The sequence below is a fragment of the Salmo trutta genome, chromosome 9 (assembly GCF_901001165.1).
Source record: "Salmo trutta chromosome 9, fSalTru1.1, whole genome shotgun sequence".
NCBI classification, from domain to species: Eukaryota; Metazoa; Chordata; class Actinopteri; order Salmoniformes; family Salmonidae; genus Salmo; species Salmo trutta.
In genome coordinates, this window is record NC_042965.1 from 30362942 (window position 1) to 30380211 (window position 17270).

The 17270-nt window shown below is 42.5% G+C and overlaps 1 protein-coding gene across 3 annotated transcripts in view; it reads right to left on the reverse strand.

Annotated features, from left to right (window-relative positions):
* Positions 1 to 4452: 4452 nt before the first annotated feature.
* LOC115200389 (netrin receptor UNC5D) overlaps positions 4453 to 17270 on the reverse strand; it is a 235570-nt gene continuing 222752 nt past the window's right edge. For all 3 annotated transcript variants that reach the window (XM_029763422.1, XM_029763423.1, XM_029763421.1), the window contains 5 exons: positions 14339 to 14566; positions 12662 to 12811; positions 10863 to 11027; positions 10302 to 10480; positions 4453 to 9545 (listed from right to left, as the gene is read on the reverse strand). In XM_029763422.1, coding sequence (XP_029619282.1) covers positions 9266 to 9545; positions 10302 to 10480; positions 10863 to 11027; positions 12662 to 12811; positions 14339 to 14566 — 1002 coding nt within the window. In that variant the 3' untranslated portion in view covers positions 4453 to 9265. The remainder of the gene's footprint in view (positions 9546 to 10301; positions 10481 to 10862; positions 11028 to 12661; positions 12812 to 14338; positions 14567 to 17270) is intronic.

Here is a 17270-nt window from a genome sequence, read left to right on the forward strand (position 1 = left end):
TGCTGATATTTTTACCTGTTATCTTAGCAACTTGCTCATGGGGTAATTTAACGCAATAACCTGAAACTGATCAGACAGCGGGTCATAAATCATTTCTTGATGAGCATTAATAGATCATACTGTATTCTACAACAGTATATCCATAGTCTATTCTTTTAGAAATGTGCAATCCTTAGAGCAAGAAAGCCATTGTTCATATACAGTACATTCGAAAGTATTCAGACCCCTTCCCTTTTTCCACTGTTTGTTACATCACAGCCTTATTCTAAAATTGATTAAATTGTTTTTCCCCCTCATCTGTCTACACACAATACCCCATAATGACAAAGCAATTTTTTACAACATTTTTGCAAATGTACATAAAAAAACTGAAATACTACATTTACAGTTGAAGTCGGAAGTTTACATACACCTTAGCCAAATACACTTCAACTCAGTTTTTCACAATTCCTGACATTTAATCCTAGTAAAAATTCCCTGTCAGTTAAGATCACCACTTTATTTTAAGAATGTGAAATGTCAGAATAATAGTAGAGAGAATGATTTATTTCAGCTTTTATTTATTTCATCACACTCCCAGTGGGTCAGAAGTTTACATACACTCAATTCGTATTTGGTAGCATTGCCTTTAAATTGTTTAACTTGGGTCAAACGTTTCGGGTAGCCTTCCACAAGCTTCCCACAATAAGTCGGCTGAATTTTGGCTCATTCCTCCTGACAGAGCTGGTGCAACGGAGTCAGGTTTGTAGGCCTCCTTGCTCGCACACACTTTTTCAGTTCTGTACACAGATTGTCTATAGGATTGAGGTTAGGGCTTTGTGATGGCCACTCCAATACTTTGTTGTCCTTAAGCCATTATGCCACAACTTTGGAAATATGCTTGGGGTTATTGTCCATTTGGAAGACCCATTTGCGACCAAGCTTTAACTTCCTGACTGATGTCTTGAGATGTTGCTTCAATATATCCACGTAATTTTCCTGCCTCATGATGTCATCTATTTTGTGAAGTGCACCAGTCCCTCCTGCAGCAAAGCACCCCCACAACATGATGCTGCCATCCCCCGTGCTTCACGGTTGGGATGGTGTTCTTCGGCTTGCAAGCATCCCCCTTTTTCCTCCAAACATAACAATGGTCATTATGGCCAAACAGTTCTATTTTTGTTTCATCAGACCAGAGGACATTTCTCCAAAAAGTATGATCTTTGTCCCCATGTGCAGTTGCAAACCGTAGTCTGGCTTTTTTATGTCAGTTTTGGAGCAGTGGGTTCTTCCTTGCTGAGCAGCTTTTCAGCTTATGTTGATATAGGACTCGTTTTACTGTTGATATAGATACTTTTGTACCTGTTTCCTCCAGCATCTTCACAAGGTCCTTTGCTGTTGTTCTGGGATTGATTTGTACTTTCGCACCAAAGTACGTTCATCTCTAGGAGACAGAACGCGTCTCCTTCATGAGGGGTATGATGGCTGCGTGGTCCCATGGTGTTTATACTTGCGTATTATTGTTTGTACAGATGAACGTGGTACCTTCAGGCATTTGGAAATTGCTCCCAAGGATGAGCCAGATATGTGGAGGTCTACAATTTTTTTTCTGAGGTCTTAGCTGATTTCTTTAGATTTTTCCATGATGTCAAGCAAAGAGGCACTGAGTATGAAGGTAGGCCTTGAAATACATCCACAGGTACACCTCCAATTCACTCAAATGATGTCAATTAGCCTGTCAGAAGCTTCTAAAACCATGACATAATTTTCTGGAATTTTCCAAGCTGTTTAAAGGCACAGTTAACTTAGTGTATGTAAACTTCTGACTCACTGGAATTGTGATACAGTGAATTATAAGTGAAATAATCTGTCTGTAAGCAATTGTTGGAAACATTACTTGTGTCTTGCACAAAGTAGATGTCCTAACCGAATTTCCAAAACTATAGTTCGCTGGGTTCAAGTCCGGGCTCTGGCTGGACCACTCAAGGACATTCCGAGACTTCTACCAAAGCCACTCCTGCATTGTCTTGGCTGTGTGCTTAGGGTTGTTGTCCTGTTGGAAGGTGAACATTCGCCCCAGTCTGAGGTCCTGAGCGCTCTGGAGCAGGTTTTCATCAAGGATCTCTCTGTACTTTGCTCCGTTCATCTCCCTCGATCCTGACTAGTCTCCCAGTCCCTGCTGCTGAAAAACAGCAAAAAAAGTATGAGGCTGCCACCACCATGCTTCACCGTAGGGATGGTGCCAGGTTTCCTCCAGACGTGACGCTTGGCATTCAGGCCAATGAGTTCAATCTTGGTTTCATCAAACCAGTGAATCTTATTTCTCATGGTCTGAGAGTCCTTTAGGTGCCTTTTGGCAAACTCCAAGCGGACTGTCATGTGCCTTTTACTGAGGAGTCTTTTCCGTCTGACCACTGTACCATAAAAGCGGCAGGTAGCCTCGTGGTTAGAGCGTTGGACTAGTAACCGAAAGGTTGCAAGATCGAGTCCCCAAGCTGACAAGGTAAAAATCTGTTGTTCTGCCCCTGAACAAGGCAGTTAACCCACTGTTCCTAGGTAAGAATTTGTTTTTAACTGACTTGCCTAGTTAAATAAAGTAGTTGGTGGAGCGCTGCAGAGATGGTTGTCCTTCTGGAAGTTTCTCCCATCTCAACAGAGGAACGCTGGAGCTCTGTCAGTGACCATCGGGTTCTTGGTCACCTACCTGACCAAGGCCCTTCTCCTCCGATTGCTCAGTTGGGAGCGGGCGGCCAGCTCTAGGAAGAGTCTTGGTGGTTCCAAACTTCTTCCATTTAAGAATGATGGCGGCCACGGTGTTCTTGGGGACCTTCAATGCTGCAGAAACATTTTTGGTACCCTTCCCCAGATCTGTGCCTCACCACAATCCTGTCTCGGCACTCTACAGAAAATTCCTTCAACATCATGGCTTGGTTTTTGCTCTGACATGCACTGTGGGTCCTTATATAGACAGGTGAGGCCCTTTCCAACTTATCTCCAATCAATTGAATTTACCACAGGTGGACTCCAATCAAGTTGTAGAAACATCTCAAGGATGATCAATGGAAACAGGATGCACCTGAGCTCAATTTTTAGTCTCATAGCAAAGGGTCTGAATACTTATGTAAATATATTTTTTTTTATTTTTTATAAATGAGCAAACATTTCTAAAAACCTGTTTTCGCTTTGTCATTATGGGGTATTGTGTGTAGCTATAATTTATTTAAAAAAAATTGTACTTTTACCCCTATTCGTGATTTCCAATTGGTCGTTAGTCTTGTCCCATTGCTACAACTCCCCTACAGACTCGGGAGAGACAAAGATCAAGAGCCATGCTTCCTGCCAAACTGCACTGCTTCTTGACACACTGCTCGCTTAACCCAGAAGACAGTTGCACCAATGTGTCAGAGGAAACACTGTCCAGCTGGTGACCGAAGTCAGCTCGCAGGCGCCGGCCCATCACAACGAGTAGCTAGAGCACGATGGGACAAGGAAATCCCAGCCGGCCAAATCCTCCCCTAACCCGGACAACGCTGGGCCAATTGTTCGCCGCTTCAAGGTCACGGCCAGCTGTGACACAGCCTGGGATCAAACCCGGGTCTGTTGTGACACCTCAAGCACCATGATGCAGTGCACTAGAGTGCTGCGCCACTTTGGAGGCGTGTTAAGATTTTTAGAAATGTGGAAAAAGTCAAGGTGTCTGAATACTTTCCGAATGCACTGTAGATCTAAGAATCAAAAGACGTGTGGATCGCTCTTGACACTGCTTTGTTTGCTATAGCATTCTGTGCTTCTTGATAAGGATGCAGACTCAAGGGAGTGGCAAGGGTCCCTGAGCTGCCCATTTGAAGATAAGTGTGAACTTTGTATTAAAGGTGACTGCTTGGTTTCCTTGGTTTGGATTGTTCTGGGCCTAGTCTGCCTCTGTAGCAAGCAAACACTTGACTCCAGAAATGACACATTATGTACATAAGAAGATGAACATACCTAAAGTGTATGTTGAAATGGTCTTGAACTTTGGGACATTCAGTTTGAGACCTCACCTTCCTCAGGGCAAGACTTAGAAACTATTCCCATGATTCTCATTAGAACTGTTCTCTGCAATGAACTCTCCTGTTTGGCACACTAACTTCCTGTGTGCCCAGGATTGCATGGCATGCAGGGAGTGGGTGGCCAGGGCACTTTTTCTGTGCTGGCTTTAAGATATTTAAAGACTGAGCAGCCACTGTATTCTTTAGGTTTAGTACAGCCAGAGGATACCAGGGGCCAAGCTACTGTAGATTCATGAAGAGACTAGTGAAAGAAGACATTTAAGCCATATTGTACAAGTGAGGAGAAATCAAAAGCATGAGAAACCATTGAGCTCAGAAATATGTAGTCGACCAGCACAACAGTGACGTAGACCTAGTAGATCATATAACTGTGTATGAAGTATATATTTTGTCAAAGGTACACAGTAACTCACTCATTCTCAAGTTGAGACTTTAGCTGTACATTTATTTCCAAAAGGCTGCATATACATTTGCAAATTCTACTGTACAGAAAACATCCAAAATGTCCATAATTATATAGATACAATATACCACAAAGCTGCCCTGGCAATACCAAACATATGCAGTATGTTTAGCACTAAAAAAGCTCTGCAGCCTATTGAATTATATAATCTTAAATACTTTTTCAACTAATACTTTTTTAAATGTATGTTGGTATGGTTTTGCTTTGTTTATTTTTTTCAGCCCCATCTGTACTTTACAACATTCACCATTTACAGTAGTTAAACAAGGCACAAGAATAGTGATATGAAGCCAAAGGCCATGCGTGATGTGAAATGGAGCATAGCAACATCCATCCTGATGAAGTCAGTGTGGAGCTATAGTATGCGTCCCAATTGATACCCTATTCCCTTTATAGTGCACCAGTTTTGACCAGAGGCCTATAGGCCTTGGTCAAACATAGTGCACTCCCACTGGGCACAGACGTCCGTTCAAAGTCTAGTTTTAATTTACATTTGGTTGAGTTAACCTGAATTCAACGGAAAAAAAATATTCACCATGTCATTGGATTTAGGTTAAAAGTTAGGTGAAAAATACTAAATTCCCTTACGTTGATTACTTTTTTCAAATCCATTCAGACTTCCACGTTGATTGACTTTGAATTTTTTATTTGAAATGACGTGGATATTTTTTGTTGATTCAACCAGTTTTTGCCCAGTGGGCTATCAAGGAAATAGTTACCAACTCAGGGGACATTAAATCAGGGGTCCAACAGTAAACTCTTCAGCCTGTGACACCAAATCGCCTTCAGCCTGTGACACCAAATCGCCTTCAGCCTGTGACACCAAATCGCCTTCAGCCTGTGACACCAAATCGCCTTCAGCCTGTGACACCAAATCGCCTTCAGCCTGTGACACCAAATCGCCTTTAGCCTGTGACACCAAATCGCATTCAGCCTGTGACACCAAATCGCCTTCAGCCTGTGACACCAAATCGCCTTCAGCCTGTGACACCAAATCGCCTTCAGCCTGTGACACCAAATCGCCTTTAGCCTGTGACACCAAATCGCATTCAGCCTGTGACACCAAATCGCCTTCAGCCTGTGACACCAAATCGCATTCAGCCTGTGACACCAAATCGCCTTCAGCCTGTGACACCAAATCGCATTCAGCCTGTGACACCAAATCGCCTTCAGCCTGTGACACCAAATCGCCTTCAGCCTGTGACACCAAATCGCATTCAGCCTGTGACACCAAATCGCCTTCAGCCTGTGACACCAAATCGCCTTCAGCCTGTGACACCAAATGGCATTCAGCCTGTGACACCAAATGGCATTCAGCCTGTGACACCAAATGGCATTCAGCCTGTGACAACAAATGCTCTTCAGCCTGTGACAACAAATGCTCTTCAGCCTGTGACAACAAATGCCCTTCAGCCTGTGACAACAATAGGCTTCAGCCTGTGACAACAATAGTCTTCAGCCTGCGACGACAAATGCCCTTCAGCCTGTGACAACAATAGGCTTCAGCCTGTGACAACAATAGTCTTCAGCCTGCGACGACAAATGCCCTTCAGCCTGTGACAACAAATCGCCTTCAGCCTGTGACAACAATAGTCTTCAGCCTGTGACAACAATAGTCTTCAGCCTGTGACAACAATAGTCTTCAGCCTGTGACACAACACAAAGTAATAATAATAATACAGAGTATGTATGTATGGTTCAAAACCCAGTGGCCCACTTAATAACATGTAAAAACTTAACCTCAACATTTAATACCTTAGATATGACTGGGCATGTATGCAATAGGCAACATTAAATAAAACAGTTAAAATGCTATGTTTGGTTGTTATGGTGTATTGTATTCCACAGAAAAATGCTCTTAATGCAAAATTAGCCACTGTTTAGCACTACCACAGCACACCTGTTTCTTTTTTTTTCACCACTCTTGCTCACATTAGTACAGGGAATTGAAATTAAATTGCTAACAATTAGGAAAAACAATAATTTTCAAAACGTAAAGCTCACCCACTCAATCTATTCTATATCCAGCTGGATTGTATAACGATTAACGCTCAATTGATTAGGAGAGCATAGCGAATGTGTTATGTAGAAACCAAAAAGCAATGTAGGTTTCATGTACCCACTGGGCACACACTGGTTGAATAAGCGTTGTTTCCACATCATTTCAATGAAATTACATTGAACCAAAGTGGAATAGACAATGAATTGATGTCTGTGCTCAGTGGGTAGAATTCAGCGGGTAAAATGTCTGTACTCAGTGGGTACAATTCAGCTCGTCTGATCGTTGCTGTTGAGAGCAACATACAGTACATCAATAAGGGCATAGTAGACACAGCTCAACACTTCAGCCACCGTGTTCCCTCTATAGTGCACTACTTTTGACCAGAGCCCTGTAGTAGTGCACTATAAAGGGAATAGGGTTCCATTTTGGATGCATTCTCTTGTATATGAAATTGCATATAACAAACTATGAGCTAACAGTATTTTAGGTAGTTCAGAGACTGCAACAGGTGTACAATGAACAAGTTGAATGTTTTGTCAAATGTAACTGTAGTGAGACACCTCTGAGCGCCATTTTCTAAAAGTATTTAGATAATTTCAAATCCTTGTTATTATGCTCATTGTAATACAAATGAAAGCATGAGTAACTACAAACAGGCATGATCCAAGCCTGTAGATGCTAAATCATGTTGAACACATAAAAACAGAAATATGCATCATAAGAATTACATGGAATAAACAATACTATCCTTTGATTTACATGGAATAAACAAATCCATCCTGTGAATTATAGGGTACATGGAATACAATAAAGTACAGAAACACCATCCTGTTCCATTCTTTAGTGTGCTTTTTTAGCTGGACATCTATTTTAAACGTGTTCAATACAGTGCCTATTGTTCAAACCAGTAATGCCACTGCATTCCCATGGCATTTAAGATGCGTCCCAAATGGCACCATATTTACTATAGAGCCCTATGGGCCCTCCTTACTTATACTGTGCAACAATATGTTAAACAGGCCTGCTTATTGTACCAGAAAGGCTTCCCATACTATTACACATTCTATCCACATCAGGGTTGGGGTCAATTCTACAAATTCAATTGTCATTCAATTCTCTTTCCCTGTCAATTCCATTTAATTGAATTGAAATTCCATGTCAGTCTTTGAATTGAGACATTTTCTCTGAATTCCAATGTTAGGTAAATTCCAATAATTCAATTCCTAATTCAATACTATCCACAACATTGCCACAAATTCAAATTAAATTCCTTCAGGCTGATCATCAATGTTCTGACAGCCTAGCTATACTGGCAATATGGGAATACAGATTGAAATAATTAAAAACAAATCCTACAGTCCAAATCCAAATCCTACATTTTTTATACCGTGTGCATTAATTCCATTAACTGGGAAATGTAAAAATATTGAATTCCAATTCAATTAAATTCCAAAGATGAAATGTTTTTACAATTCCAATCAGTCTAATTCAAATTCAATTCTGTAACTTTAAGAATTTTTAAATTTAAATTTAATTCAATGTAAATTCTCCACTTCATGAGTGAATTCAAGAATTGAATTGTCTTTTTCAAATTAAATTGGAATTGACCCAAACCCTAATCCACATTCATGTCCTGTGTAGTTGTGAAGTGATGTGCCTCTGTTGGGGGCCTTGTGTGTGTTGGGTAGATCAGCAGCTCTTTGACAGGTGTTACTAATGGTTGAAAGTGGGTGATAAGATGCAGAGATACACATGGCTTAGTGCCAGGAAATGATGTCATACAGCTCCTCCAGCTTTCTCTTTCTCCCCCAGGGTGGCCAAACCACAACTGTCACACGCATGCATGCACACAAACACACACTGCAGTACTGTAGCCTGACAAAGACATTTCCATCATTGTCAGGGGTTTTCCTTTAAAGATAAAGGACCCAGCCTGAATCATGTTAACAGTACATTGTCCTCACACAACCCACCACTGTACCGCCAGGATCTCTTTTACAATGTTACGCTGATACAGAAAAATTATCTGAACATTACAGTAAAATGCATGTTATTAAACTCTGTACTGTTTAAACCTGTTTCAGAGTGGTTTCTCCCATTTCAGACATTATTTGGAATTGATGACCAAGTATTCAAATAGAAACAAATACCATACAGCTGTCTTACGGTATAGGTGTGATATGGGATACTTCCCAAATGGAACACCCTATTCCCCATTTAGTGCACTACTTTTCACTAGGTTCCATACGGCTCTGGCCAAAAGTAATGCACTAGATGGGGAATAGGGTGCCATTTGGGACGCACTCACTGTAAATGCAGATGCACATGAGGGCAGTATCAAACCCTGGGGACGGTGACGAGTATTTCCACTTTTTGAAGAGCATTGGTGGGTCCTAACAGTGTGGAGGGTCCCCTATATCCTGAACAACAGAATAAGAAAACAAACTCAAATGGTCAGCCTGACTTAAGAATAGCATTAACTAGGAGGAAAAGAAGGGAGGGAATAGAACGGCGAAAGGCAAAACAGATGTACAGTACATCATCAGAAAGGGGTGGATACAGTTACAGTACACACAGCAGTGACAGGTTTTTTTTTTCTCAGTGGTAATTTTTGCCTGTCATGTTTTTTTGCTCTGTGAACAACAAACTCCATTCGCACACTGACATCCTATGGACCTTTTAATCCACGACCGAGTTAGCTGTCAGTCGTTATGTGCATATATGGATATGCATTACACTGGGCTTGTTGGGATCTATGTAGGAGGAGACAAGTCAGCTAGTATACTCAGGGACTGAGTTAGCCGTCTCATGATTGGTGAGTTCACCCATTCCACACACTGGGTTGTCTGGGCTTCTTGTTCCAAAATGATGTACCGAGTCTGATTCAGGTTCCTCATGGCTCTTTGCTACAGTGCTTTTGGACTGGATCTTGCCAATTTCCTCCAGAGCGCTTGCCAGAGAATCAAGGTCACCAGTGTCTTGGTGTCGTGCCTCCCACAGGCTCAGTATGACGGCAGAGGGGCTCTGTTGCTTAGCAAAATACAACAGGTTCCTGGGGGAAAGAGAGAAACGCATTAGTGGACAAAGTGGTAACAGCGCACTTAGCAAAGTGAACAACACTTTGTTTATAGAAAAACCACAGTTGTTTATAGATCTTTGTCTCCTATGAGATTGAATTCTGTGTTTCCTCACAGTGCTGGTTCCTAATCTCAGCAGGGAGGGACTGACATTGTGCTGGAAAATGTTTCTCTAAGACTAGACATACTGGACATGATCAGGGATATCTTGAAATATCTAAGTAAGTCAACTGTAAGGTAACATTTGTGTGGAAGAAGTGAATTTCAAGTGAGAGCTGAATATGTAGGCATATGACAAATGTACTCTGTAGGCTTATGGGTGGTTTGCGCTAACAGCTTGCAATGTGTCTATTACAGATATCCATTAGCTCCAGTGGAGGGCACTATTTCACTACAAAACAATGGTTTACCCCTCCCTGCCAAAAGCATATCACCCTCTGTGAATGCAGTCACTGATGTGCCATCAGACTCAATTAAAATGAGCTTAACATGATAAGATATAAAATGAGGACAGCTGATCAGGCTCATTTGGAACCACTAAAGTCTCTCAAATACCTTCTGCTGTTAGTTCAAGTAATCATTGAAACACCCCGTGAGACATGACGGACAGCTGGGCTGCATCTCAAATGGCACACTATTATTCCCTATTTAGTGCCATAGGGCCCTGGTGAAAAGTAGTGCACTACATAGGGAATATGGTGCTATTTGGGATCACAGCCTTGGACACTCACCTATCTAGATGGAGTTTCTGGGCTAAGAGCTGCCAGTCCTTTCCCTTAGTGTTGGCAGTGTCGAAGGTGGCACAGATCCTCTGGTGGATGGAAAGGGGGATTTTGAAGGCCTTGGGTCCCGTCTGTGAGGTGACGGTGCAGTCTGTCTGCATAAAAAACAGGACTGACTCCTTCTTGCTCTACAAAGGCAAAACAGACAAAGGGGAGAGGCAAAACACAATGTCACAGTTCTCAAATATAATTAAATTACATTTGTATTTAACAAAGGGCTGTTGGGATACACAGGACCAAGAATAGTCAGCTCACATTGATATATTCTATCTGCCCTCTGTTTTATAAAGAAACACAGGACGCATCCCAAATGGCACCCTATTCCCTATATAGTGCACTAGATTTGACCAGAGCACTATAGGGAATAGAGTGCCATTTGAAAGACAACCACTGCGGACCCTGAGGACAGGCTGTTCAGCCAGCAGAGGACACTGACTTCACTGAGGTGAAATAAAGATTGTATGGATTGTGGGAGAAAAATGTCCTCCACACACGGAGAGCCAGGCTCACCTCTGCCACAGATGTATAGACCTGCAGAATCTGCTCATGACCTTTGACCTGCTTCACGCTAATCTTGCAGGAGAACTGGGTGGTGGTGGGGCTGTATCTCTCCAGGGAGAAGGCACAGTGCAGGGGCTGCTGGTTGCTGCACCACACTTGGGAAAAGGAAAATTCCTGCATGGCGAGAGAGAGACGATGCGAGAGAGGAGGAAGACAGAGGCAAAACAGGATGAGAAATCTGGGCTTCTACAGTATTATTCCTCTCCAGAAGATGACTCAGCTCCTATTCTATCCGTCACATGGGAAGGTCTCATATGCATACGCAGACAAAGTAGTGGGGTAAGAGGATGTTTGAGGGGTTTGAAGTCGCGCAGCGTTATGCAACGATAGCATTGTGTATGGAAATATGCATTTGTACTGTAGGGAGAGGGGGAGGGGCAAATCCCACTTAATTCTGATAATGGAAGTCCGATCGCGAGCTAAGTATTACACGCGATATCCGGGAGCGAGGGAACGACGAACGGGAAAATGATTGCCTTTGATGCATAATTAAATTCTGACGTGGGCACATCGGCAGGGAAATGTCCTTGACCTCACGCATGCTCCCTTCTTCCATCTCTGCATAATAAAGTGACCTGTAAACTATTCACAGTAATGACATGCATCCCAAATGGCACCCTATCCCTGATATAGTGCACTTCCCATAGAGCTCTGGTCAAAAGTAATGCACTATATAGGGAATAGTGTGCTATATGGGACTCACTTATGGTGATAGGGACCCTGGCTATCTGTACAGTAAAAAAAAATGTAAACAGTCGTTTTGCCTAAAGGGGACTTAACCCCTTGGCTTTGATCATCAGATCCTCCACGATGCGGGATGGATGCAGCAGTTAATGGTGCGCTAGGGGAATGATGGACGTGGAGAGGCCAGGTAATTTTTAGCAGTAAAAGCTGTCTTGATGTACTGTATGGTGCAGGCGAGAGCCATTATTCTCCACCTGCTCTATGAAAGGGGGAGGTTCACAGAGGCAGTCTCCCTCTAAAGATCCTCATAAATAAGCCAAGAGGATGTGTCTGTCTGACGGTCTGTCTGAGGCACGCCATCCTACTTCCTCGCCCCACTCACAGTTGTTTTGGGGGCAATTATAAAGCCTATTGGAAAAACAAGCACAACCATTTTAAAGTGAGCGGTAGTTAGAAGGCAATATTAGCTAATCAAAAGAGAACCATTGCGCTCTCCCAGAAGCTTGGCTGGTGCGTAAACCCACAAATTCAGACAAACAAAGAGGTGTAATGGGTTCGTGCTCAATTTTTTTGTGGCATAAAGCTTACTTCCTTATTCAATGTTAAAATAAATGTACTGCATCAGGGATAGCGTACACAGACGCTTCGCCTTTACAGCCTTCTTCAGTGTGTAGGTACAATTTTCTTGAATTCAAAACAGCATTTGTAAAGAACTACAGATGAGCAGCATTGAATAATTAAGCTTTGAATAATTAACATTGACTAATTACATTGAATAATTAAGCTTTATGCAACATTTTTGAGTGTGAACCAATTATACCTCTTTGTTTGTCTGAAGGCAATATTAGAAAACATATTTACAGAGGAAGTACTGACCTACATTGCTGTCCAGTGTTCACACACATGTACCAATAAAGGTAAACAACCTCCAGTAAGTCTGGTTGTATCCAAAATGTCAACAATCTGGCAACAAATAACACATGCATCTTTCCATGCTCAGATTTCCAGTAATGTATCTGAAATCATTCAGTGCTCAACCTGTATGTAGTTACAGTCTCAGTTACCTGACACGTGGTAAAGGGTTTAATGTTCCATAGAAACTGTGGGACATCCTGGATGGAGACCTGGAGGCTGAAGGTGTTCCCTCTGAAAGGCAGAATCTTGGGTTCCTCCAGGAGCTGTCCTCCTCTACAGGTCTCTGTGGCCACCACTCCCTGGGGACAGATGGATAGAGAGACAGACAGAGAGAGAGACAGATCAATGGCACAGTTATCACCACAGTTTACATCCCAGTTCACTGCCAACCAACTGTTTAGTGATTGGTTCTTGCTCTGTTGGATCCACATATCGACTATCGTAAACATTGTCAAAACCTGAGCATTATCCTCAAGTCAAGAGTGTCCTTAAATTACATTAAAGAATATAAAAAAATACAATTCTCATTAGCAGCTATATCAAATGTGCAGCCATACAAGTTTGAAGTTTCAACTTAATCCATTGGATGAGCATGTATCGGCTAACAGCCGTCCACCAAATTGAATTTGGAGTGATGAAAGAGCTCTTTGATTTGAGGCTGAAGTTATTCATCTGGCATCATTGCTCTCAGTTTCTGTGGCTGTTTTTCAGACATTTCAATCACAAAAAAATGTGTGTGTGCGTGCGTATTGCTTCTTCACGGTAGGTGTTAAAAACAATCCAACATTGGCAATGTGATCATAAAACATGCTTGAAAATTTCTCAAATAATACAAATACAATGACAACAGGGAACCTGCTGGATGAAGTACCCTCTATCTACCTTTGTCTTTAAACACAGTTACATCCTGGACATCATTCAACTCAACTCTAGGGTTGTCCAGTAGATCACAGAGCTTCCTATTAAAAAAATCATACTCAGTATCCATCCAATCACTTTAAGGGCACATCATGGCCATTGTCTGTGACCTTGAGAAACAACACCCCATTCAATGCAGCAACATTTCCCCATCCCCCGTCTTTAAGATCATCATTGCTTGGACAAATTGTATTCTGCAACGGTGTAATCTACAGATTCTGTATTCCCTATGCAGAGTAGATGGTTGTTTGCCAGCCCAATCCTAACATTGTATGGCCGCTGAAGCAAGAGTAACAGCTACATTCAGAAGGAAATCTCTCACTGAAATGAGATCCTTAATATTATTATCAGGAGCATCCTATTAATCTAGGTCAAGGACATGACCAGTGATTGACTGTGTCCGTCTATAGCCAGAGTTTGAACAACATGAAGGAGAGTGAGTGTGATTGTAGTTGACAGAGCCCCAGGGGACAGAGAGGGCTGGCATCTGCTCGGCAGGCTGCGCAGGGGATGGATTCATAAACCAAATCCAAAAAGCATTTTAAACCCAGCTGCCAGTGACTTCTGCTAAATCACAGGAACAGAAGCTGAGTCACTCCTGAGGCCTGTTCTGTTCTATGTCTCAGGGGAAGTGAGGAAGTTTAATTCCCTGACGCTAGATGAGAAGATATCAATACACACATTTACATGCTTTATTGAATTTGAATTTACTCAGTCACATACAGTACAATATGACCGAATGATCGGAAGGCTAACGCGTAAATATCAATGTTTGTGGTCCTCTATCCTCTACTGCCTGAGAAAAATCACTGGAATCAATACTGCGCTTCATATGATTGCACAGGGGAGCCAACGGCAATCAATGAAAATAACCAACCCCCCACAAACACTCGAAACAATGAGAGCACCTGAAAGGCGTGTGGCGTGTCGTCCACACAGTAGACTCTGAGGCTGTAGTCCATGGGGGTGGACCCCATGCTGCCAAACACTGCTAGCTTCAGCCTCTTCACAGCTGCCTGGGTGAGCGGTTCACCAACAAGGGCATAGGAGCCCGGCTGGTCCAGCAGCAGGTGGCAGCTACTGGAGTCCATCAGGCAGTAACAAGATGTTGACTCATCCTCCACTGACATCACTTCCTGGAAACGCAAAACATAGAACACAACACAGGTCACTTAGAAAAAGAGGATGATAAGACAATTTAATTTAGCATCATTACATTTGATTATACTGAAAATAAAATTATAATTATGCTCTGTGGGCTGTGTGTGTATTGTATGTGTATTTGTTCTGCATCTTTTATCGTGTTGTGTCATCATGAGACCATTTCAATGTTTCGTTCTAAGTTACATAACGGAAATTAATATAATGTGCTATATAAAGTGCTTTTCAAACGGGATCAATATCTACTTATAAGCAGTCTCTGAAGTATGTGATAATCAGCTAGGAGATGGTAACATATCTCAGAACACCAATCAGTCAATACGAACAATACACACATGCCTTATTTATGAACATGACAGCAGTAGGCCTAGGTGAGAAACACTTATTTTAAATGACAATTAATAGATTCAATATGTTTCTCCTGGGCAGCCTATATTTAAGCAATAAGGCACGAGGGTGTGTGGTATACAGTGGGGGAAAAAAATATTTGATCCCCTGCTGATTTTGTACGTTTGCCCACTTACAAAGAAATGATCAGTCTATAATTTTAATGGTAGGTTTATATGAACAGTGAGAGACAGAATAACAACAAAAACATCCAGAAAAACACATGTCAAAAGTGTTATAAAAGGATTTCCATAGAGGTTAATGAGGGAAATAAGTATTTGACCCCTCTGCAAAACATGACTTATTACTTGGTGGCAAAACCCTTGTTGGCAATCACAGAGGTCAGACGTTTCTTGTAGTTGGCCACCAGGTTTGCACACATCTCAGGAGGGATTTTGTCCCACTCCTCTTTGCAGATCTTCTCCAAGTCATTAAGGTTTCGAGGCTGACGTTTGGCAACTCGAACCTTCAGCTCCCTCCACAGATTTTCTATGGGATTAAGGTCTGGAGACTGGCTAGGCCACTCCAAGTCCTTAATGTGCCACTCCTTTGTTGCCTTGGCCGTGTGTTTTGGGTCATTGCCATGCTGGAATACCCATCCACGACCCATTTTCAATGCCCTGGCTGAGGGAAGGAGGTTCTCACCCAAGATTTGACAGTACACGGCCCCGTCAAATGATGCGGTGAAGTTGTCCTGTCCCCTTAGCAGAAAAACACCCCCAAAGCATAATGTTTCCACCTCCATGTTTGACGGTGGAGATGGTGTTCTTGGGGTCATAGGCAGCATTCCTCCTCCTCCAAACACGGCGAGTTGAGTTGATGCCAAAGAGCTCCATTTTGGTCTCATCTGACCACAACACTTTCACCAGTTGTCCTCTGAATCATTCAGGTGTTCATTGGCAAACTTCAGACGGGCATGTATATGTATTCTTGAGCAGGGGGACCTTGCGGGCGCTGCAGAATTTCAGTCCTTCACGGCGTAGTGTGTTACCAATTGTTTTCTTGGTGACTATGGTCCCAGCTGCCTTGAGATCATTGACAAGATCCTCCCGTGTAGTTCTGGGCTGATTCCTCACCGTTCTCATGATCATTGCAACCCCACGAGGTGAGATCTTGCATGGAGCCCCAGGCCGATGGACATTGACAGTTCTTTTGTGTTTCTTCCATTTGCGAATAATCGCACCAACTGTTGTCACCTTCTCACCAAGCTGCTTGGCGATGGTCTTGTAGCCCATTCCAGCCTTGTGTAGGTCTACAATCTTGTCCCTGACATCCTTGGAGAGCTCTTTGGTCTTTGCCATGGTGGAGAGTTTGGAATCTGATTGATTGATTGCTTCTGTGGACATGTGTCTTTTTTACAGGTAACAAGCTGCGGTTAGGAGCACTCCCTTTAAGAGTGTGCTCCTAATCTCAGCTCGTTACCTGTATAAAAGACACCTGGGAGCCAGAAATCTTTCTGATTGAGAGGGGGTCAAATACTTATTTTCCTCATTAAAATGCAAATCAATTTATAACATTTTTGACATGCGTTTTTCTGGATATTTTTGTTGTTATTCTGTCTCTCACTGTTCAAATAAACCTACCATTAAAATGATAGACTGATCCTTTCTTTATCAGTGGGCAAACGTACAAAATCAGCAGGGGATCAAATACTTTTTCCCCCCACTGTATGGCCAATATACCACGGCTAAGGGCTGTTCTTAGGCGTGACGCATCGCGGAGTGCCTGGACACAGCCCTTAGCTGTGGTATATTGGCCATATGCCACAAACCCCCTCGGTGTCTTATTGCTATTATAAACTGGTTATCAACGTTATTAGAACAGTAAAAATACATGTTTTGTCATATCCGTGGTATAAGGCCAGAGGAGGTATAGTATATGGCCAATATACCATGGCTAACAGGTGTTCTTAGGCATGGCGCAATATGGTCTGAATACCACGGCTGTCAGCCAATCAGTATTCAGGGCTAGAACCCCCCAGTTTATAACATCAATTATAAACTGGGTGGTTCGAGCCCAGAATACTGTTGGCTGACAGCCGTGGTATTCAGACCATATTGCGCCATGCCTAAGAACACCCGTTAGCCATGGTATATTGGCCATATACCACACCTCCTCTGGCCTTATTGCTTAATATGTCACGCCCTGACCATAGAGAGCCTGTTTATTTCTCTATTTGGTTAGGTCAGGGTGTGATTTGGGTGGGCATTCTAGATGATATATTTCTATGTTGGCCTGATATGGTTCCCAATCAGAGGCAGCTGTCTTTCGTTGTCTCTGATTGGGGATCAT